The following is a 24,101-nucleotide window of genomic DNA, read 5'->3' as shown; positions in this document are numbered from 1 at the left end:
AGTGCAGTCGAGCACTTGCAACGTAATCCTTGCACTGAACCTTATGTTTGCGTCGCATCTGTTACGGCAGTATGAAATTAATAATAATAATAATAATAATAATAATAATACAAGTCACAATTACAGCACGCAAACCCAGGAACATCAAGCTATTGTCACTTTTTGTTAAGTCCAACAGGGCTGGATCTCCTTGAGGCTTGAACTGTAGAGTTTCTACAGGATTGGGCACGTGTATTTAAACAGCGTTACACAGTATGCGAAATTACCATCAAAATTTATTCTACAATGTTTTCTATAAGAGCAACACACCTTCAGTCGACTACACTCTAGAAATTGGTTACGGGTCTGAAATCAAGGGACAGTTTCAGTTTATAAGTTACACTGTTCATACAGACATAAACATACATGCATATAAACGAAATTTTTGTTTTGAAATTTTCATATGAATATAAGAAATCAGTTATGTCATAAAGCCCATGTATTCACAAGGAAAATAACCACACGTTCTACAACATTTTTAAGTGTGCTGCAGACACTACATGAAACTAAGAAATTGTCACCACAGGCACGTTCCAGAATATCAGGCGCGTGTTAGAAAGCATAATTTGTTTTCATATTCGCATTAGCTTAAGAATCAGTCTTGATCGCCATTTACTCAAATTGCAAAAATAAACGTAAACTTTACAACCCAGAGTATAGAGATTGCACTGACTTAAAAATTCTCAAGGAATCTTTGTGATCTCTCTTATTTATAGGCACTGGTATTGAATTAGTGTAAAATATATCTAAATGTCAACAGTTCTGCTTGCTACCTGCTTCGCGCTGGCTTCTTGCTTGCATTATTCTTCGACCCTGAATAAGGAGGCGATATAGTATTCCTCCAAAATTTCCGTTGACTTTCAACGGACTACACGGAGTTATATTCCTGAAAACAATTCGTCATGACCCCCGCCGTGATAACTTAAGATTCTATATTTCTAGCTGTTTTCACGGGTACTTTTAATTTGTCGCTTCAAATTCTTGGGCAACGACAAACACGCTTAGGGAATGGTTATGTTCAAACTGTTTCTGTGTTTCACTTGAAACAGGCTGACTGAGCAAATAAATTCGAGTTCGAAGCGAAAAATTACTATAATGTTATATAAGGAGTTAAGCAAAATTCAATATTTCAGTGGTAAGTCCTTGATGATGATAACTAACTCACTGGACCGGAAGGAAACCTGTCCACTACAAAGCGACAGAAGAACAGCAACCGTAATTTTCGACGGATATCAAATCAGAATATGGGTGCAATAAAATGGAAATCCATAAGAAGGAGAAGAATATGAAGTCTGTTACGTGTAAACTGATATACGGAACATTAAGTATAATTGCTTTTATGTGAAAATGATGGATCATAGAGAGTGTTTGGAAAAGTGAATAAGGGGAGTATTCCTGCAGTTTTAAATATATATAGTCTATACGAATAACTTCTCATTTGCTTTCAGAGTTCATTGTGTAATTACAATGGACAATCTGATCAGCGATGTAGTGTTCAGGATGTCACCCCGTGTTCGCTACTCTGCACTCGTAATATCGGCAACAAATTATCGCCGAATTCATGAAAGACTAGAAATCAAAACTAACACGTATTCCTTCTTTTACAAACTTCCTGGAGTTTAGAATCCAACAGAATACTGATACGTGGCGTGGGTGCATTGCTGAATAGATATAAGATCTGCATGTAAAAGAAAGTGAATACTTGTTACTTCATAAGTTAGTCAAACAGAGAGAGAGAGAGAGAGAGAGAGAGAGCTGCTTCAATTTCTTCTTTCCTGCTCTTAATCTGAGTTCCAAGAGTAGGCGGATCTGTCACTTCCGGTTTCATATAGGTAGCTGAATGGAGATTAGTTTCTGGGCAAGAAGTCTTGTGTCTGCTACGGCTGCCTTTACTTCCGATACGTGTGTTCATCATACCTTGGTGCTTCTAGCCTCGGAATCCTGTTCTTCGGATCTCAAGAGACAGGAACGTGACTATATATTACAGATAACTATGCTAAATTTCTTTGTATATCTTTAGAGATTAACTTTATTTTCAAATAGAATATACGTATATGTCATATGCTTGACACATTCTACTTTATCTTACGTACATTTCACGTATTTGCTAGATAACTTACATGCTTCTGAAAACACCAGTCGGAATATTGTATCTGAAGTCTGCCTCCCGAGAGCTATTGTATCTATCTATCTATCTATCTATCTATCTATCTATCTATCTATCTATCTATCTATCTATCTATCTATCTATCTATCTATCTATCTATCTATCTATCTATCCGTCCGTCTGCCACCATTTATCTTTCTGTCTAATCAGCCAATCAATCCAATCTAATCACTCTATCTAGTCTACTTTTTTTTTCTTTGGCGCTACAGCCCCAGTGGGCCTAGGCCTACCTCCTTGAACTTCTCAGTTCACTTAGGTTTTTCTAGATCTTACACATTCGGTAGGACACCTTGGGCGGGTGATCAGCTCGTCGCAAGGCCTCTACCTGTACACAAACACAGAAAAACGCACACACAAACTAAACATCCATGCCCTGAGTGGGATTCGAACCCACGATCCAGGTTTCCAAGCGAGCGAAGACATTACATGCCTTAGACCGCTCGGCTACCGTGACCGGCATCTAATCTACTTACCGGTCTACTTTTCTCACTAACTCTCTGTCTTTGTCAGTCCATCCATCTGTCGCGCTGTCCCCCCACCACCNTTGAAGGGGATAACATTTCGACTGTCTGATTTTTTTTAATAAAGGGTTAGAGCATGAATCCGGTTTCTTTATTGCCACACCTTGTATACCTCAGATTTTGCTTGTACCCAGAGACTGAACAGTTACACACGCTTATAAAAAGAGCCAATTATAAAATATTCGAAATCTTAAAATCCGACGTGCATTCTGGCCATAAGTTTCCGTTAATTTAACCCATTAAACACAGCGGCTGCAGCCTCTACCATCTGCTTTAACGTAGCATATGCCAGCACACATCTCAAAATAAATAACGACATCTCGCTAAACTATGTTAACCACTTGGAATGACTGTTGTAAACAGAATGTGTTTCCGTGAGGTAATGACTACAATTCTTAATATTTTTGGAAGAAACTAATACTTCTGAGGGCTAATCATCAACAGACTTTGATCTAGGTACGGCTAACATTCAGCTTTCCTGTTGTTTTTAAAAAGGTTCGCACTTATTTATAAATCATTTTGCTCTGGATTCCGTTTAAAAACATAATCGATCCTCAGATAAGTCTAAAGGAGAAGAGTAAATTATTTCGTTGCGAGTTTGGAATAGTCTTTATGAAGCAAATATACAGCAAGGCTCGTCTTATTACAGTTATCTCCTAACTGTGTTTAAACTAGTGTAACTGGGTAGGATTTGACAATACAACCGCCCTGTCCACCAAACCCAGACACGCGGATCGCATCATCAGGGATGGGGCTGAGATTCAGCTCCATCCCAACAATATAAACAGGATGGTTTCTGTCCGAGCAAGGCATGGAATTATAGAATAATTTTGACACCGTCCAGTGCGATTGTATCACAACGATACGGGTAGGAACGCATGAGATAAATTTCACATAAATTCGGCGTTACAGAAATAAATTGAGGGTATATATAATACCCGTAATATAATTGCAGAATGATAAGAAGCTAAAAAAAGAAGGAGGGCGACATCACTAAGAGGACCTCTGAGGACTCAAAATAATACCCCAACATTCCGTTTCAACAGAAGAGGCACAAGGACGCAAACCATATCGGTTCAAGATCTTAAATATTAGACATCAATTAGATTTTAATCCAAATAATTTGTAAATAACTTTTTATATATATACTTTTAAGTGTGTATTACGAGTATAATAGTAGTTCCTGGACATGCTGATCTTATGCCTTCCGAAGATGGTCAGTTGACCGAAACATGTAAAAGAGGCAATAAAAATCTATAAATTGAATCACACTGGCGGTGTTCACAGTTATCCTGTAATTTAGTTTACTAGTGTGAGGGACCAGAAAGAATAGAGTTAAGGCATAGAAACCTCTCATCAGCTCCCTGAAAGACCGTAGGAAGCCTCCCTCGAGGGACTGCAGAGCTGGGTTCTGCGCACGTAGGCCCGTGGACACCACCCTTATCAGGGCACAAACTCTGCCCTCTCTGGTCATTCATCAGCCTTAAGCCTTCACTCTGCTATCCCTGCTTCCCTCCTCTAACTATGCTCTTTCATTCTCCACTGTATGCCTAGGAGCCAGGCACACGACTTCTGTCTCTTACGTCTCGCTTCTCTACCTACTAGACACTTAACATTTCTCCCCTGTCTCTTCCGAGACCAGCACAAACAGCCCTCTCCAGGGCCCAGCTGGTTATCCTGTTATTTCATATTAGTTCGCTCAGTTGTATCTGAGAGCCAATGGCCTCACAGTCAAATGAAACATGTGAGATTGTTTCATCTTCGTTCAGGCACCTTTCGTAAGTGGGACTGTTGGTTAGTTGCAATTTGAAGAGATGTCATTTCTGGTGACAGTACTCTGTAAGTAATATTCACACCTATCTCAGCTAGTTCCTGGGTCCTTGAAGGAAGCTTTGCCCAATGTTTTTTAACCAGTCTCTTGACAACCTACTTGACACCCCCGGCTGAGATACCGCGTGCCGGTTCAGGTCGCAATAATGGACATTCCGATCTCATTCTAGCCTGCCGATAGGCAGTTTACTGTCTTCGGCTCCCAGTAATCCGGCATGCATACCAAGTAAACCGTGTCATGTTCCGTCAGTTTTGCGGGGGGCTGATGATGCCCTCAAACCATTTAGATTTAATCTGGCAAAGTAAAGTGTTTCAGTTGCTGCTTGACTGATGAAGTGCGGGTGTTTATGTTTTGTAGCCCCTATCCTCTGCTGGATACACCTTGATGGCATGCAAAACTGCCTACAATAGCGTGTTATATTGTCCAAGGCGAACGCTCAGCATATTCCCTGTATCATACCCATACAGTTCTACCCTGAGGCCTTTGTTCATGTTGGAACCTTCTGTGTACGGGACTAGTCTCCCGTTTCTGCCCGTTTGAACTCCGAATAACTATCTACCTCTGTCAGGAAACCTGACATTGAAAGATTTATCAGTCTCTATATCATTTTGTCAATCCCCATCTGTAGGGTGGGCTTTCATTCGTGTTCAGACATACACAGGAGTCCCTCTTGCCTTCGGATCCCACCGTCCCTGCAGCAGTCGCTGTAAATTCTTGATCGGGCCTCGTTCTCCAGCTTCAAGTGGAGTAGAGAGAGCCCGAGGAGTACCTCAGTTGCAGTGGCCTGAGCCCTCTGCAGACCCCCAGTTTTATTTAAATTGTCAGCGAACCCTGGCAGTTGAGTTGCTGTGTATTTCCGCGTCTGATTGGTCGAATGCCTCCTTCTGACGTTGAAGACATTATTAAATACAGAGCTTTCATCAGAATATCTAGCCCCATCCTGTCACTGTGTACGTTATTAAAAAAACGCAGTGAACGAGCCTTAGACGCAGACCGATCTGCTACATGATGAGTGTCGGTGTCTGTATTCTAATAACCATTATACATAGACATGTTTCACTCTTTCGCTACACTGCTTGTATGTGTAGCGTAGAAGCGATGCTCACAATTGCCAGCCAGTTATGTGCCTAAATAAACTAAGTGATCAGTATATTGTCACGTTTTATGGAAGTGACAAATGAGACGGGGTTTGGATTGGATAATTAGATTTATTGCTCACTCCTTTACAGTCACTCGTAGTCACAGTATATTACAATAACTCACAATCAATGGCTGCCTAGGACTCGATCCCTTCTGACTGGACTACGACTGGCTCCATTCTGATCTGACTTGCCCCTATTCTGGTCTATCTCTGTTCTCATCTGATCTGATCTGCCTCCATTCAGTAGTACTTACAGAGCATCGAGGTGAATCCATAGAAAACATGCCCATTTCCTAGCAATCGACGTCTACTGTTGTCCAGAACGCACGTCTACCCATCCGTTACCTAGCAATGCATGTCCTATTTTTTAGCGCTTTTGTCACGGAAACGTGTTTGCTGACTCGTTCCCTAGCAATGGGTCTACATGTCACAGTATATATACACATGTCCCAGGGGGAGAGGTCAGTATTCTGAGAGATCATAGTATCGGTCATTCTAAGCAAAAAGTATATTTGTACATGTGTCCTGTTCCAAACGATTTCCGAGATAAAGGTATTTCACTATTGGATTTGGCGCCCAATATTGTCCTTCCCTTCCACCATGCTGCGCTGCTGTCCCGTTGTTTTAGACGAAGGTATGACAGGACATAATTACATGACTTTGTACACAATGCATTACCAGAAAAATTATAGGATGTTCCTTTGGGTACACAGTTTGCCATGTACTTTCAGCACGACGGAACCTCTTCTCATTGTACCCGGCTTGTGATGCAACATCTCGATGAAACTTTCCCTGATCGGTTGCTCGGTCGTGGCAGCAGTATTAACTGGCCACCAAGATCTCCAGACCTAACCCCATTAGATTGTTTGTGGGGCTGGATGAATAGTAAAGTGTACAGAAGTGGATACACAAGACGAACTGCTCGGTCACATGATGAATGTTATCGCCCGCATAAAGGAACGTCTAGATGCACTCAGACGGGCAACACGCCATGTCCTCACACGAGCTGCAAAGTGTACTGTTGTTGACGGTGGAATTTTCGAAAATGTATTATTAGGTAAACTGTACCAACTATGATATATTGGGTTTTTGGACTTTATCCATCGTCCTGGTTTTTAAGATAACTAATAAAAACACGACGTTTCGGAAACTGAATCTGTTTCCGTCCTCAGGTGAAGGAAAACACCTATTCTGTTGGGATAAAGTCCAAAAACCCAATATATCAGTGTGTTATACACCATCGTCAGAATCCTATAGTAACTACTTATACCGACTTTGTAACTTGAACAATAAATACCGGTACTAAAACAGTACGTATTATCCCTTTCTTGCCAACAATTTTTGGAACTGTACACCGAAATAGCTGTATCTCAGAAACCGCTCGGAATAGGACACATGTACATATACACTTATTTGCTTCAAATGACTGATACTGTGACCTCCAAGAATATTGACCATTCCTCCTGGAACAGTCTGTATATCTGAACGCAAATATTAGCACTTCATACCACTGAATTGATGAAGGTATCGAATTCATATTTCTTGAATGAGCGCCGTTATGAGCCCTGAATATCTGAATAGAAGGAATTACCAGCCTTCTGTATGACAGAAAAATGTATAAATTCTGCTTCTACCTGAATGGAAACAATCATAAGTCCTCAATAAAAGAGAAGAATTCAGTTACCAACTTTGCTTTTAGTGTACCTTATTGCACACAATTGTGACTCCATACTCCTGAAGAGATACAGTTATTAACCCATATTTGGACCACAAAGTGTGGCATTAAATCGTCCTACATCCAGAAAAATATAGTTATCATCTCTGATACACGGTCGTTGTAGTTTCTATAATGGATTGGATTCTTGGTTCGGTTCTGTAGCTTTAAATATGAATGAATTCTGGCTTATAAGTTATTGTTAACTTTGAAATTTGAATTCGTCATTGGTTTATGCCGCTTTCTTTACAGTAAATTTAACACGGTATTATCCCAATACCATAGACAGCAGTGACAACACAAAAACATATAAACACTAAAGTAATTAGGAATAGTTCGGAAATTCGTAATCGTCCTGATAACCAAATAATATAGCTCGCGTCATCTGAATTAAATCTGACTCCATAAGCTGCTGTAACTCTCTTGTACTTCTGAATGTATCCAACTTAATTCTCTCCCGAACTCTTCTTGGCTCTTGTATTGATAGACCCTATGCGAAAGATCTGCATTTGGTCATAATTATTATGAAGTTCTCAGTCTATAGAAGATAAATTCCATATGAAACTAAAACTGTATAAGATCTAGAGACTTAAGGTTGTAGATAGTTTTAAATGTGTTAATTCGTTAGTTATGTCAAGAAAATTATTTAAAATGATGACATTATAAAAATTAACATTTTACGAGAATTCGAACGGTGTAATTTGTTTCTTAAAATGGTAGTAAACAAAATGGTAACCAGATATAAAAGTACGTTCCGTAATTCTGCACATAGAATTTATCTGATGCTGTAGCAGTTGCCGTACTCACCATTTTCGCCGTTGTAGAATATATCTTCCCCGTCTTCCCGCCTCCACATGACGTAGGGTTCAGGGTACCCTGTGGCCTTGCACGTGAGAGTCACGTTTGCCGTCTCCCGGACAACCATATCGGTGCTGGTGTCCTTGTCCACTATGGTTGGGGGAACTGTAACAAGAACAGATATTGTAGGAAGACTTATGACGCCTACTCTCCTTCATATATTTCAGTTCACATGGTGAGGCTAGCAAAACCAATAAAGAAGTAGATATAATATACAGAGCGTTTCAGAATTATTGTAGGGGTTTCCGTGGCCTATAATTTTCAAACCGGAAAGAATAGAACTACTTGCGGAATAGTAAAATGTAATTCAGAAACTTTTATTAGCTATATTTGCTAATCAGTTTCTGCACTTATTTTCCACTAATACAGGCTCCGACTAATTGCAAATGGGCCGCGCCATGGCTCTAGCTGTTAGTCGCTGGCTTCCCACCGCAGCGGCCCGGGTTTGATCCCGGGTCTGTACAGTGGCCGCAGTACAAGGGACTTAGTCCCACCCCACTAGCAATAAAAAAAATAATTTGCAAATGTCAGATGTAGTAGTAAAATTTCCATCGTCTCTATGTTTTTAGTTAAAAATACGTTATGTAATTCATAAAAACTAACAGATATTTTTATACTCTTTATCCATAGACAATTTCGCATTCATAACCAAAGGTGGTTATAGATTATTATGATCAAAACATAATCTAAGTGTGTGTGTTATTTTAAATTCTTATGAAGTCCTTTCAAGGTGTTTACATGTTTCTTGGAACTCTGTTAAACTAAAAGAAAGAACAGTGCCCAAGATAAATTTCAGCTAGTGTCAATTTCACCTCCAAGCTCGACCGTCTTCTACGTTGATTTTAATGGTGGCAGGAAGTAGGAAGTGCAGGGGTAGGGTGAACTCTGGGATGTAATAAAGTAGTTCAATAAAAGTAGGGGAAGTTTTTGATTTTGAGGCAGCCTACAGCCAATAGAAACATTTCATATCTTTCTCTTTACTACGATTGTGTTCTGATGCCGTGTTTGATTGCTGAAAATGAAAGTTCGACATTTTCCAGCGAATGTTTTGTTCGAACCAGTTTTCTCTTCAATAAATATTAAGCGATATGTACTCAGAAAAGCACGTATGCATTCATGTAAAGTCGGCGGCCGTCATATGAAAATGAAAACTGAAGCGCCCCAATAATTTTTCACGAAGTCCAGCGATATCAGATGTCTAAGACGCCCAGCAGTTTTCGAGTTTTCCCTTGCTCCCAAACGGACGGAGAGAACTGGTAACGCGCTTAGAACTGCGCATATTAGCTTCATATCTGTTATATCCGTCTCATCATTAGCTTATCCGCATGTGAAAGCTAGAGAACCGTTGAACGGATTTTCGTTAAATTTGGTATTGGATTAGTTTAATGCCGTTCGTTAATATGTTCCAACTTTCACTAGAATGTGACCAAAATGACGAACACACTACATGGAGAACCATATGCGTTTTTGCACTGAACTTGACAGTTAACTTGCCTCAAATTCTCTGAACACCGAAGCAAAAAAATATCTCGAACTAAAGTTGTAGAGACGAATGAAATACACAATCTTTGTCCACTACACTGTAATGAATTTAACATAAATAAATGAAAGCACTAGAACTGTTAGTCGCATATTCCCTGGCTTAGCCTAATATACAGTAGATTATAGGAACTTTCTCTTAGGAGGAGCACGGTCTTCTGAAGTTTAGTGTTGTCTAGTTCATCGCCAAGTCCACCAACGTTTCGGAGGAAAGTTGTGTGAGATCCTCAAATACAGCAATTCCTTTTATGCCTTCCCTTGTATTCAGACAGTACGAAGGACGTTTAAACGCGTGAACCCGCATTCAGAACGCAATTTTGTTTAGAATTATATACTTAGTTCATGATTGTAATATCCCACGTAGCCTAACTGTGATTCGAGAAACGAACCGTTACAAATTGTAACCTTCTACCTGTTACGCAAATTGGATAGGTTTAGAGTCATCATTTATGTATATATACATAATGGAAAAGGCATTTCATTACTTCTGGTTCGTTTTGCTGGTCATGTTGGAAATGAGGATATGATGCTTGAACCTCTATCCATATGGCCCGAGTTTAAATCAAGTCTAGAGCATGTATGTATGTAGGAGTTTCAGTTACTGTCAATCATTCTGCTCGCCCCCACAATCCCCTATTTTTGGAACGTTAGATTTTAAAGGACAGACCATGTTCGAGGACTGATGGATGTGACTGAGCAAGTCCGGGATTATAGAGAGAGAAATACGCTTCAGGAGAGAGAACATGGGTTATCATATTGATGACTCATGTGACAGAATCCGTCACTCTGTCACGGAAATTAATATACAGCTTGTCGTACTTGCCAAATTTCGATGGAGAAACATGTTACAGTATCTAGTTTGCTGAAGGAAATCAGTCACGCAAAGTGTGACGTAAATATGGTACTCACCTACGACCTGGAGGTACCCCTGCCGACTGCGCATGGGATCTGTGTTGACCTGACACATGTACCAGCCTCGGTCAGCCTCGTGTACGTTCTTGATATGCAGGTACCAGGAGCGGTGGTCATTGTACGACAGAGAGATGCGAGGGTTCTGCGTGATCACGTTGTGATGGATCGAGAGAATGGTCTGCGTGTCCACTCGAACCCACGCCACCTGCAACACAACTGACCCTCTGTCGGTCTGACCACTGTTAAGTTGCAACGGAGTGTTCATTTCATTTATATGACATGGTATTCTTTTAGTTAATGTTCATTACGCGAACCGTTGTTTATTGTTGCTAATCATTCACACATAGAAGCGAGCGTGAGATGAAACAGTATATTTCTTTCAAAATACCCCTCAGTGTAAGTGTTATGTATCTAATAAAAAATCCACCTGAAGAAATGTACTGATTTGCTACTGAATAATGCCACACCAATGCATGGATTTACTTAGCATCAAGTTGAGGATGTTTTGGCTTCGTTGGCTCTGTATCACCTGCAATCTTGTAATTCGGGAAGCAGAAGTTTAAATAATCATAGTCTATTTTATTTTCTGATGCTTCCCAAAGGTTTTAATGCATCGGCCTTGGTACTGATGGGTGGAAAGTATAACAAAAATTCGAAGAACATTTACACAACATTGCAGTAGGAGAAAGCCATGGTTGGAATTTGATAAACCTATGCTTAGATGAGAGAAAAACGCTGAACAAAATAGTGAAATAAGCCGTGGGAAGGCGAACTGGGTCCATTTCATGTTTACAGAAACCTTTTGTGAGCTTTGGCGAATCTTTTAAGTAGTGCTCGTGTTATAAGGACCCGAAACACCATTAATGTTTTGAGCAAACTTATGCACGAAGGACATATCTCCTGGGATGTGACGCCGTGTGGCCTCCAAGAATAGAAGAAGCAACAAGCACTATGAAGAGCGCTGGGCTTGCCATTTCTCCTTGCGGGTTGCTTGCATGACTTATTCTTCGATCCAGGAAATTGAGGCAGTAGATCCTTCAGAAACGTCAGTAAACTTCTGCGACTTTACATGACGTCACAACCTAGGATATGGTACCCTTATTGATCTCTGTCGTGAGACCCTCAGACACGGCCAAACCGATGTACCATTGGGTTTAGTTAAGTAGTTGGGTAGTTTGTCATCTCACTCGTTACAAGTTTTGCCGAATTCTGACTCTCTATTTTTGTTTAAGTAGACAGATTTTAAATAGGGACAATATAAGAAGTCTTTATTGCATATTCTGTTTCTTCCCTTATATGTGAAATGAAAGAGCGATAGAAAACGCCAAAGGGTCTCTATATTGGGTGTACATGATAGAACTGTGTGTCACATCCAGGCCTATGTGATGTGTGCAGTGTGGACTTTCAGTACGTAATATATAAAATAATTTTAGATAAAAAAGGTAAAGATATCTCTGTAACAGGCCGTGGAGGCCCGTGGGGTTTATGAGATGTCGAGGCTTCAACATTTTCTAGACAATCGGCTCACAGACGGCGGTAATGTCAGCCTTACGCACCAGTCGCCCTTTAGCCCCAAGAAGATTCCTGGTACTCATTTCTATTAATGGCTGAGTCGACCCCAGTTTCATAGTGCGACTGGAAGGTTTAGGTTAACTGAAAAATCCAATGACCTCATCGGGAATGGAACCTGCGACCTTCGGGCTTGTAGCATAATGCCTCAACCAACTATGCTGCCACGTGCCCCACAAATAATTATAGGTAGAACCCATAAATGAAGTTTCCGTTTAGTCATTGATAGTATAGATTTTATCTGAATTATTTACAATAATATAGTTCATACCTCACAGAAAACATATTGATGGAAAACTAATTTTTTTATTGCAGTCCATAGAAATAAACGTTGTTTATCGTAAGAATCATACGAAACACACAATTCGCTTTTGGAAATAGTGCAGAATTTTCTAAGATTGAAGTGGCATATATATTTAATCCTATATATATATATATATATATATATTATTGGTGATTCGTAATATTCTCTTTGTCACAGTTGATAAACATGATCTGAATGCTGCTATACAAAATTAATACCCTAATGCTAAAATAACTTCTTTTTGAAAATATTAAATGACTAAATTTTTGGTATCACATATGTTCTTCTATCTTCAAATTTGGGTATGTATATACGTGTATGGTTGTGCAGGGCTCAGTGCAGATACAGAAACCGACAGGACAGTGGTATTATGATTAAGATAATTATAGCTGAGGAAGAATCTAGGAATTACAAATAATTTGGTGTTCTAATATAGCATCCCTGTCCGATGAATTGCTTGCAGAAGCGTAGTGAAACGACAACACCTGTCTGTCGGTAGAGATTTTTTTAACTCTTTAATGTTCTTTACAATTGTATGGAAAATCGAATCTGGTCTCAAGTTCAGAATCGAGTTCACTGAATCGAGGTTAGCTCCTTCTAAGGGACCCAACTGAGTAGGTGTCTTCCCTCCCTCACCTGAGGGCGTAAACAGATCCAGTTTCCGAAACGTGTTTTCGAGTCCCTAGAATACCAGACGATGGAAAAATCTAAGCGCAACCAATTATTAGTGTTCTACACCATCGTCAGAACTCTTTAAAGTCTACTAGTCTCAAGTTCTATAAGTTTCACAAAGTCAATAGAAAGTCCGTCCAGTGTAACAATTTGTAGGTCACTTCTTTGTCACTTCTGCCTTACATGTTTCGGTTTAATACAACCATCATCAGAGGCACATAATACAATCATGAAAACACTGTTGTTGTTTAAGGTGTACACAGTTATGTTTGCTGCGTGGACGCTGCTACAGTATGTCGACGTGTAAAAGCACAACACTTGCTAGGATTGTTGAATGCTCTATCAATTCTCGCATTCCATCCGAAACTTCCCTCAAGTTTAAAAACGTCAATGTTAAAATATTTAAAAATTTAAAACATTTGATGTGAATGTTAAGCTCCTCCTTGTTGATTCATCCCAAAGATGGGAGATGTCAGCTTGAGGTATATGTCTTGTGGTTAGATGTTTCCAATGTGCTGTGTGTTGTGTACAATTCAAAATTCTATAAGTTTCTTCTTCTTCTCCTTCTATTCCTGTTGCTCCCATATGGAGCACAAGGCATCCGTGAAACACTTCGTTTTACTTCAGTTTATTAATCTTAGACAGTCGGTAGGAATGCTTGGACGGGGAATCAACCCTTCGCACGGCCGCTACCTACACAGGACAATAGAAATACAGAATAAACACAGACATTCATGCATTGAGTGGGATTCGAACCCACGATTCGAATGTTCCAGAAGACGAAGACATTTCATGTCACTGTGATCGGCATAAGTTCCTTACCTTTTTTAATATCTCTGAAGATATAATATAATTAATTTCTTCATAACGCTCAATTAAGAGCGTTATTTATAACACTCCTTAAAATATCTTGAATCGCTTGATACATTAGAACACTGCCATTGCAAAACTTGTATCGCAGTTTTAGTCATGTATATGTTGGTGTATACTACATATTTCAAATTTTAGTTTCCTGTAATTAATAATATTACACAGAATTTAATTTATTGACATATTTATCAGTGACAACTTTCCATACCTTCATTTCACTTCAATTAATTAGTTCAGAATTTCTTCGAATTCCTGCTTTGTGCTTGATTTCCCCGTTCTGCATTGATCGTTAGAAGTTGGCCCACATCCACGGAATACCATTATACACTGAACTTTTATGAATATGATGATAAGCTGAATGCTCTGAACAAAATGCTGTTCTGTCATTAAGTAGGACATTGGAATCAACTACAACAGATAAAAGTCTGTGTACTCGTTCATTATTATCTTACTCTAGGGATGTAATAGGAAGACTGCAGCAGGCTTTCGAGATACCATCTATATAACAGCAGGGGTGTATATGGTAGATATACGAGTACATTGATCTGTATTCTCACCAGAGCGGACAAAATACATTGTAAAATGAGGCACCGGCCAAACAATTAATATCAAATAATATTACACCTATACTACGGGCCTCCAAGCAGTTTACTATATGTATACAAGTCTTGAATATACCGCTGTATGTGGCCGCTCACGGTAGCCGAGCGGTCTAAGGCATGTACTGTCTTCGCTCGCTTGGAAACCGGGATCGTGGGTTCTAATCCCACTCAGGGCATGGATGTTTAGTTTGTGCGTTTTTCTGTGTTTGTGTACAGGTAGAGGCCTTGCGACGGGCTGATCACCCGCCCAAGGAGTCCTACCGAATGTGTAAGATCTAGAAAAACCGAAGTGAACGGAGAAGTTCATGGAGGTAGGCCTAGGCCCACTGGGGCTGTAGTGCCAAGGAAAAAGAAATGTCCGCTGGAATATAACAACAAGATTGCAACAGCTGACTTCGTAATATGAAATATCACATGATGAGTTTTCAACCATATTTTACTACATAACTTTCGTTTTATAATAATTTTATAATTCATCGAATTTTTATACCTTGTATTATTATAGTGTAACATAGTTGTCAAGTATCCAGCTCTACTGTCACAATGAAATTGCAATATAGTAACTATGTATTTTGCCTCATGATGGCTTTAAAAGCCGAAACATGTAGCTAAAGTAATGTTGACCTTGACCGTTATGTTGTGTTGCGAGGGATTCCAATAAGGAATTGTATATTGATCTGATCCTTATTATCAGATACTGCTCTGACAAATTATTCTTTGTTTTTGATGACATTCTAAAAAAAATATTAATAATAGCGACATCGATAATAATTAAAATCGCTGAGTTAATAATAAAATAAGGAAAATTCTGGACATGTTAAGTCTAACGTCGCTTTATTGTCCCTAATTATCTCATCTCTATGATTGATTATATCTAGGGCTGTACAGCCCTTCTTTGGGTCTTGGCCGCTTTTCAGTTTCATACTCCTACATAGTCAGCAGTACACCTTGGACGGGGGATCAGGCCTCTACCTACACACAGAACAACACAAACACAGAATAGACGCACACAGACATCAATGCCTCGAGCGGGATTCGAACCCACGACCCCAGTATTAGAGCTGGCGAAGACGCTTCATGATTTAGAACGAACGGCCATTGTGATCGGCATGACTGATTCTAGGTTCACTTAATATCTTGGTATAGCGATAGCGGGCTAAACTTGAAGGTCATTGGCGAGGTTCGGTTGAAACCTTTGCTTATGCCACCAAAAGTTTCGACGTAGGTTTTCCGCGATTTTCTCTCTCTCGGTGTGGATGCGATGATAAAAAAAGTGAAGTTGCCCCTGTGTTTTGACTATTAAGCACTACACCATGAAGGCGTATGGAGGAGTGGATGTACAGATCAACATTCTCTTGACCTCGGCACTAGTTGGAGATGAATTGTTGGCTTCACGCCCCGGTCGCTTTACCCCAGAGGAAAGATTCCTCGGTACCCAATGTGTAGGAGGGTGGGTGGATCCCAGATTCGGTCTCGACGACATGGAGAAGAGAAAATTCTTGCCCCACTGGGACTCGAACTCCGACTCCTCCGTCCTCCAGCCCGTAGCCAGTCGATATACCGACTGAACTATCCAGGCTCCTGAGATGGTAATAAGAAAAATAATTTTACAGACACATGGTGTGGAGATGTTTAGTGGATTAAGCTTGCTAAGGACAAGGTCACATGGCGAACTCATCTTTCGGGTTCCACAGAAGGCGGAGAATTTATTGACCAACCTAGCTGCTATTGACTTCTCAAGATGTACTGTTTCCATGGAGTTAGTTGCGAAGGTGAACGCTGGTGCGCTGCCTCCTTCAGAATCCCTGCGTACTCACTATTAATGAGTATATTTCTCATCTCATCCTATTCTGTATAAACCGCAGATTTATATTCGCTTCGATAAGTAACCGAACTAAAAATCGTACGATTATATGTCTGCAAGGATGCAGCAATGGTAATAGAAAAGTAAATTTGTCCCTTTACTCAAGGAATTAAGCATTACTCCATGCAGGCGTATGGGGGAGTGGAAGTATAGATCAAAATTTTCTTGAACTTGGCACTAGCTGGAGGTGACTGGTCAGCTTCACGCCCCGGCCACTTTACTCCCGAGGAAAAAGTTCCCGGTACCCATTGAGTGGGAGGTTGGGTGGACCCCATTGCCGGTCTGGACGACTTGGAAAAGAGAAAATTCTTGACCTTAATGGGACTCAAACTCCAACCCGTAGCCAGTCGCTATACCTACTGAGCCATCCCGGCTGCTTGCAAGGATACAGTTCATACACAAAATAGTTTGCATTGTCTTTTTATCATAAAATTTGGGCTAATATTTAGGTTATTTATTCATTTGTTCATTTATTCATAAGCATTCGTCCTAGACAGGCTGTTCCTTCGGTTATGAACAGTACAGAAGTGTATCACAGTATCTTCACTTAGTACCGCCGTTGGCCACACCACTTACTTCAAGACTTATTCCCCAAGCTAAAATATCACGCACTTTAGCGTGATCCGTTATCAGTCGAGTTCGTATGACTGACGAATTTCTTCAAATTAGTCTGCGCAGCATAATTCATTACACTGGATGATGTGTGAGCTATCGTCTCCATTACTGCTTCGTGTTTGTTTTGGATGTCTGCTTTCTTTATATAGACATACAACTACGTGCTATCTGTGTATGAATCTTAAAGGTACCATTGCTCAGAAATTCGTGCACAAAATTAATTAGCGATTTTCATATTAAATTAGGCCTCTTATATTCTGAATTGTAACTGTGTTTATGTATTCCATAACTGTGAAACTGGGGCATGCGGTAGCGCAGTTGGTTGAGACACTATGCTATAAGCCGGATGGTCCCAGGTTCGTTTCCCCATTAGGTAATTGGATTTTTCAATTAATCTAAACCTTCCAGCAGCACTAGGCCCTGCGGTCGACTCAACCCCTAACAGAAATGAGTACCAGGAATTTTTCTGGGGGGTAAAGGGAGGCCGGCGCATAAGGCTATATACCCTACCACCGTCTGTGAGCCGATTCTCTAGAAAATGTGAGAGCCTTGACGGCTCACAACCCTATGGGCCTCCACTGCCTGTTACAGGGATAGTTTTACCTTTTTTTTTTTTTTGCAACTCTTCAACGAAGCTAGGATTCTGGTTGCGGTGTAGTGAATCCTGGTTTATTTAACGATGATTTTCAACTTGATTGGTTATACAAGTTCGAATTGTGGGATGATATTGAGTGAAGAATTTGAAATAGGCTAGGAATCTGACCTGCACCTCTTAAGGTACTTACCATCTCAGCATTTGTATGAAGGAATTGAAGAAACCACAAAAATAAAGGTGGCATAGTATAGAATTTGAGACTTTCCATATATGAGAGACGAATATTTATCGTCAGTGTAGACTGAGTCAATCTAGCCCTGTTAGCTTTTTAAGTGCATATTATAACCATATAACAACATATTTTTGTCTATGTCTCTATATCTTTGTGATCTCGCTTAGAACGACTAAGTACAGCTTCCACGCTCCTATCCAGTGGGTATCATGGGATCGTAGCTCGGAGATAAAACGACCGGTACCGTGAAGCTCACACTTTAGCGCAGTATGGGCCTAAAAACGAGGTTAAGACTGCTTATCTTTACGTGCTTAAATATTTATAAATGCTGCTGGCTATTAACATTCTCTGGTATCTTGCTTATCATATTCTTTAAATTTATGCAAGATTTAAGGTTTTTTACGGCGGTGAGTATGAAGAATGCCGTGTTGTTTAAATTTAATTTGAAAATTGTTCGTGTGATGCTGTCCTGTGTTTGAGAAATAAACATTCATTTTGCAAAACTTTACCTATTTTAATTCAGGAAGATAATCAGATATTACGTATATGTTACATAATGTTAAATAATACATAATTGCCAGGATTGCTACATATGAGGGGGCTCTGTTCAAGCCTCTTGCCCTAGCGGGGAGCCATGGTTTAAGCATTATCATCGACCGTGTACATCCATCAACACATTGTCAGGCGTATCGGTAAAATGTGAAGAGCCAGACACCCGTACTTCATCATCGTGACGGAATTTTGTTGATATGCCAATCAGTATGAGCCTATCAATAAAAAAAAATAAAGATAATCAACAGTTTTGCTGCTATCACGTAGCCCTACTACGTGATAAATATTCTAGTTTTTTCAAGTTCACACGTGACACTATACACAAAGTGTCAAAACAAGTAACATTTACATGAAATAGAGTTTAACAGCTGGCCGTATTCATTGCAGGATCCTGTCGATATAACACTGTTTCGAGATTGTTCAAATCATACATGATTTCGGAGGAACTTGTTTATTCGGTGTTCAGGGTGGAAAGGGCGGATGTATGATGTCTGAGAATTTATACGACATTGTTTCTTATATTCCTATCTAAATTCTTCCAACTCTTTTTGTGTCACATGGCGCTAAACAGGAAACAGCTAGGGCCTACAAAACGGCAATAATTTTTAAAATTTCGACCCAGTTGTGTATTTAATATGTGGCTTTAGTATCGCGAATTATTATTGTTATTCCATTTTGTGTTCTTTGTATGTAGTGTGGAATGTTCTGCCTGTTTGCCTTATGTGTGTTAGTAGACCGTTCCGTTTGATATTTGTCTGTTTGAGGTTATGTTTTAGTATGTCTTGTTTTGCATTATGTTCTGCGTTCTGAATGATATTTTTGTTTGCTTATCCCTGAACAGATTTGTAATTTTTCTTTGTTTCTTTTCCGTTCTGTGTAGATGTGGTCTGTTTGTCCTCCGATGTTGTGAAAATAGTAAATCGGGATACTCAGGTCATATATATAGTACGGGACATACATACGGGACCATAACAGATACAATGGGAATGATAAGGACACAGAAAATAGGAAAACACAATAAAACACATCAATAAATTCAATAAAAATAACTTACGCAAGAATGACGCAAACATTGATACACATATCCCAATATTCAGAACACTGCAGGAAATGAACACGAGTTAGCAGTACACATACCCTACCTCCTACATAAAAGCAGAACAAACTACACGAAACTTCCAGGACAGCTACACAGAGCACCAAAGGAGAACAACACACCAAAATGTAAGTAACATTACAACTACAATGACAGAACAACAGTATATAATAGAAAGTATTAAGTTTATGAACAAAACACTAACATAACCCGTTATTATATATTACAGATAAACCACATCCGCAACACGTGATTACAACAACATAATGACGACATGATATTTTAAATATAATTTTAGAATAAAACGTTTTATAAATATTGTACACTTTATAATGTAAAATATAACAGCGTGACAACCGGGCAGCAGTTTCCTCTACAAATTTAGGACTGGTGGTGTCCAGTTGGACCGAAACATGTAGTGTTTGAGTAACAGAAAGAGACGAATGCATTTGAAGTATGAATTTTAATACATGGACGAAGTTGCACAGGGGCAGTTAGAAGTGCGAGAGCTAATTTAGAATACACAGTGCAACAGGATGCTAATGTATAATAGTATTAAATGAACCTCGTTAGGGGGCTTTCATGGTTTGTTTGTGACGAACCCTGAATACTTTTACTATGATAATTGTCCAGAATGTACAAATGCAATCTCATATACAGCAAATGTATACAGCGCTGCTCTAGTACGACAGCAGGAAACAGATGAGTGCATTATACTAGATGGTAATGTTCAGGTAGAGCAAAACAATATAAAACAGAGCACAAAAGCTAATAAAATTGAAGCAGGACTGATGAACACAAGCAAGCTCGTTAGATTCAATTATTGAAGCTTATCTCTTGATGATATAAATAGTGATGTAATCACTCTATTTATAAAACCTTTCGTTCCCTCGTAATTGATTGTCTAAAACCCACACACACACACACACACACACACACACACACAACACTGATTTAACCCAAGAGACGGCCCAATGTGAAATCAGATTTTGCACTGCCTCCCTCTTCAAAGCGTTCACAGTTTCATATTCTGATATTTATAAAAATATAATGAAAAATAAGGTAAAATTTTCCTTAACTAATTATGCACTAGGCCATGAAGGCGTATGGAGAAGTGGATGTATCGATCCACATATTCTTAATCTGGGCAGTAGTTGGGGGTGAGTGGTGAGTTTCACTCTCCGGCCGCTTTACCCCCGGGGAAGGAATCCTCAGTAGTCATTGGATAGGAGGGTGGGTGGACCCCACAACCGCTCTTGACTACTGAGAGAAGAGAAAAATTCCATGTAAGATTTGAGGTTTTCACGGCGGTGACTATGAAGATAGCAGTCTTCTGGGGTATGGCACTCTGTAGATGTGATGTTAACCGACGTTGCGGAGGAACGTATCGCCTCCATCTTCAGGGTAGAAGGAAATATCGCCTCTGCTTGTACCGGTTCTCACGGTCTCTTCGCTTGCGGGCTTTCTTATACATAACGTTGTGGTTTTAGTTCGCAAGCGAACTACACCGACCGAGCGACCGCCGCTTGTCGGCGAAGTTAATGCCACCTTTGGCGGATCAGAGGTTCGTGTGTTCAGTGAAACGAATCTCCACAGGCGTTAATTTCGGGTTTCTAGACCAGAGCCGCCATTTCATTGAAATAGCTCCTTAATTATCCTTACGAGGCTGAGTGGACCCCATTCCAGAACCACTACTTCTCAGAAAATCTGTTAGCGCCGGGAATCACACCTGGACCTCTGGATCTATAGCCAGAAACTCTGACCGGTAGACCAAAGAGGCGGTCAAGTACATATATCAGTCTATATAAAACTAATGCTGCTGACATCTCTGAAGAACTTTCGGCCACCACATTGGCGTTGAGAGTTAAATTCCGTAACGTAAAGAAAACCGAAGTGGGAGAATTCCCGTGTATCGCAAGCCAAACATGGGACTACCGAGTATTCGCTTAGTGTGGGGGGGAGTCCAACTGGGTCCACTCGGCACAGCGGCCACTGATTCGCCTATTGTAGCCTGCCCCGGGTGATTATGATGATGGAGAATTTGGTGGAATGAAGATTGGCAGGGGAAACGAAAGTACTCGGAGAAAACCGGCCCCAGCGCCACTTTGTCCACCACAAATCCAACTCTATCCCGGCCCTCCGCGGTGGGAAGCCAGCGACTAACCGCTTGAGCTATGGCGTGGCCTGACTACTGAGTAAACTGCTGTTCAGCGTGAGAGCTAAGTGGACGCTCTCCGTCAGTACCCCTTAGTATACTATATAATCCTATTAAATACGAGTGTATAGGAGAAGGGAACGATTCCTTATTTGCTTATAGTTTTTAACCACGCTCTCGGTGTCTCAGGTTATGCAGTGTCGCTTGCTAGGACGATTAGTAAATAATGAATTTTAAACCATGTGGAAGGAAGCGGCCTTGGCCTAATGAGATTCTACCCCGGAATTGTATGGAGGAAGTGACGACATCACGAGAAGCCTCTCTTCAGACCGAGATAAGAAACCTAGATCACTTAACAAGAACCAGAAATAGTACCCACTCGGGCGCGGCGTTCGGTCGATAAGTGGAAAACAACGAAAAGTGTTCAGTAATTTGTTTCAGAGAATTCATGAAATATAACCCATTTATTACCTGCCAGTGATCTGATATTGTCCGAAATGCATGCTGTAACTCCTCTCATATACTAAGAGAACGGTCATATGTAATAAATTTCCTGCACTGTAAACCTAACATGCACAACTCCTGTATTGAATGTTAAATGTGCCAGCAGAGACAGACTAAATTTGATGATTCTGAGGTTTAAAACACTGGCTATGGAGACCTATATCCCAGAAGACAAAACTCTTCAGAGGCAAAATATGGTTAATTTTCATACACTCGGAAGCGAACTCAAAAACGAACGTTAGAATAATTTTGATATCCTGTCACTCGTACTGTGTGCAACGTCAGTCTCTACTTGATATGAGTTCACCAGAATATCTGTGAAGTATCAGAAAACGAGGAGCTGGACACCGAGCCCAGCCCCGCCTCTCTGCAATCTACTCGTATCATCCATCATTACGTCTGTATCATCTACTTTCACGTGTATCAGTGACTAAAGACGGGGTTTAGATTGATAATTGGATTTATTGACCACTTACAGGTCGTAACTAAAATTAGTTCTTACACTAGAAAGATTACTGTAATTATAGCACATAAAATCTTCAATGTCTGTTAACAGTTGACAGCTCAATCCTCACAACTCCTTTCCGTGACGGCTTCATGTCCTTGACTCACGACTTCTCAGCACTGTCCCCTATTAATCTTCGTCACGTATCACGCAGAAAACACAGCCTCTGTTTTTGAAACATGTTTACCGAACCATTGCATAGCAACAGTCGCCGCTAGAACCCCATAGAAAACATTCTGTCTACTGTTGAGGCTTGTTTACCGAGCCGTTGCTTAGCAATTGATATACACGTGGCATTATGGTTGTTGGAACCGTGTAATGATTTTATGAAATTTCTCTGATGATTATAAATGATTTTTTTTTTTAACTTATCGAGTGTTTGTTGCTGCACGAATAATGAGAAGAAACTTTAAAGCAACATGTTGATTATTTCGTCCTCATTTCCACTGTATGAAGTGTTTTGAAAGCTTCCAAAGTTGAGAGTCAGCATCAAAGTGGAAGATTGCTGTCTTCTCGGATTTCACGTCTGTATATTCTGGGAACTGCATGAACGTTCCTCCTACATATCGGTTCTCTGAAACGTGCTAAGGGTCTATCAGATTACACGGCGCTACATCCCAGAAGACAGTATTGTTCATAGTGATCGCCGTGTCTTATGCCTGTAATAAAAGAATTATTAATCCGCCATTGTGGATCTTATGACGTGCTGCATGCTATAATCTTGTTTGGCTCACTCTTCGACCCTGAAAATGGAGTCTATGCGTTCTTCCGAATCCTCTGTTAATTTTTCAGTTTGTTGCTCGGCAATGTGTCCCAGAAGATAAAACACTTTATGTAAATAATATGTGTGCTTCCTGTTCCAATAAGCATCGTATTCGACATCCTGACCATTCAGTGTGTACTTTGCTTGACCTGGTGTCAAGAGATGAATAAGTGTGCTGCATAAATTGTTGTTCAGATCAATAAATAAGCATCAGGCAGTCGGTTTTGTTTCTTGTAAGGTTGACTACCTTATATGAAGACTATCCTTAATCTTCAGTTGAAGATACCAGAAACGGGATTTTGGAATATAGAATTTCTCTTCCTATCCGCTTCTGACTGTTTATAATTCATAATAGCTAATCACCCCAAAAGCACTGCCAGTTCTTTAAACCGCTTAGTGAGAGTGAGGAATGCTAAATTATAGACGCAGATGTGAATAAATCATAGACTTCACACAACTGAGGCGTAGGAAGAGCTCTCTC

General features: G+C 40.1%; 1 protein-coding gene across 2 annotated transcripts in view; it reads right to left on the bottom strand.

Moving 5' to 3' along the window:
* LOC111865146 (limbic system-associated membrane protein) overlaps positions 1 to 24,101 on the bottom strand; it is a 239,771-nt gene that overhangs the window by 20,858 nt on the left and 194,812 nt on the right. The window contains exons 4-5 of one of the 2 annotated variants that reach the window (XM_023852912.2): positions 10,720 to 10,927; positions 8,221 to 8,376 (exon numbers count right to left, since the gene is read on the bottom strand). In XM_023852912.2, coding sequence (XP_023708680.1) covers positions 8,221 to 8,376; positions 10,720 to 10,927 — 364 coding nt within the window. Of the gene's footprint in view, positions 1 to 8,220; positions 8,377 to 10,719; positions 10,939 to 24,101 lie in introns of both variants that reach the window. The other variant, XM_023852914.1, reaches the window with a different exon arrangement.

This window comes from Cryptotermes secundus, unplaced genomic scaffold (assembly GCF_002891405.2).
Source record: "Cryptotermes secundus unplaced genomic scaffold, Csec_1.0 scaffold92, whole genome shotgun sequence".
NCBI lineage: Eukaryota > Metazoa > Arthropoda > Insecta > Blattodea > Kalotermitidae > Cryptotermes > Cryptotermes secundus.
The sequence above is the reverse complement of the archived record's forward strand: the minus strand, read 5'-3'. Positions and strand labels throughout refer to the sequence as shown.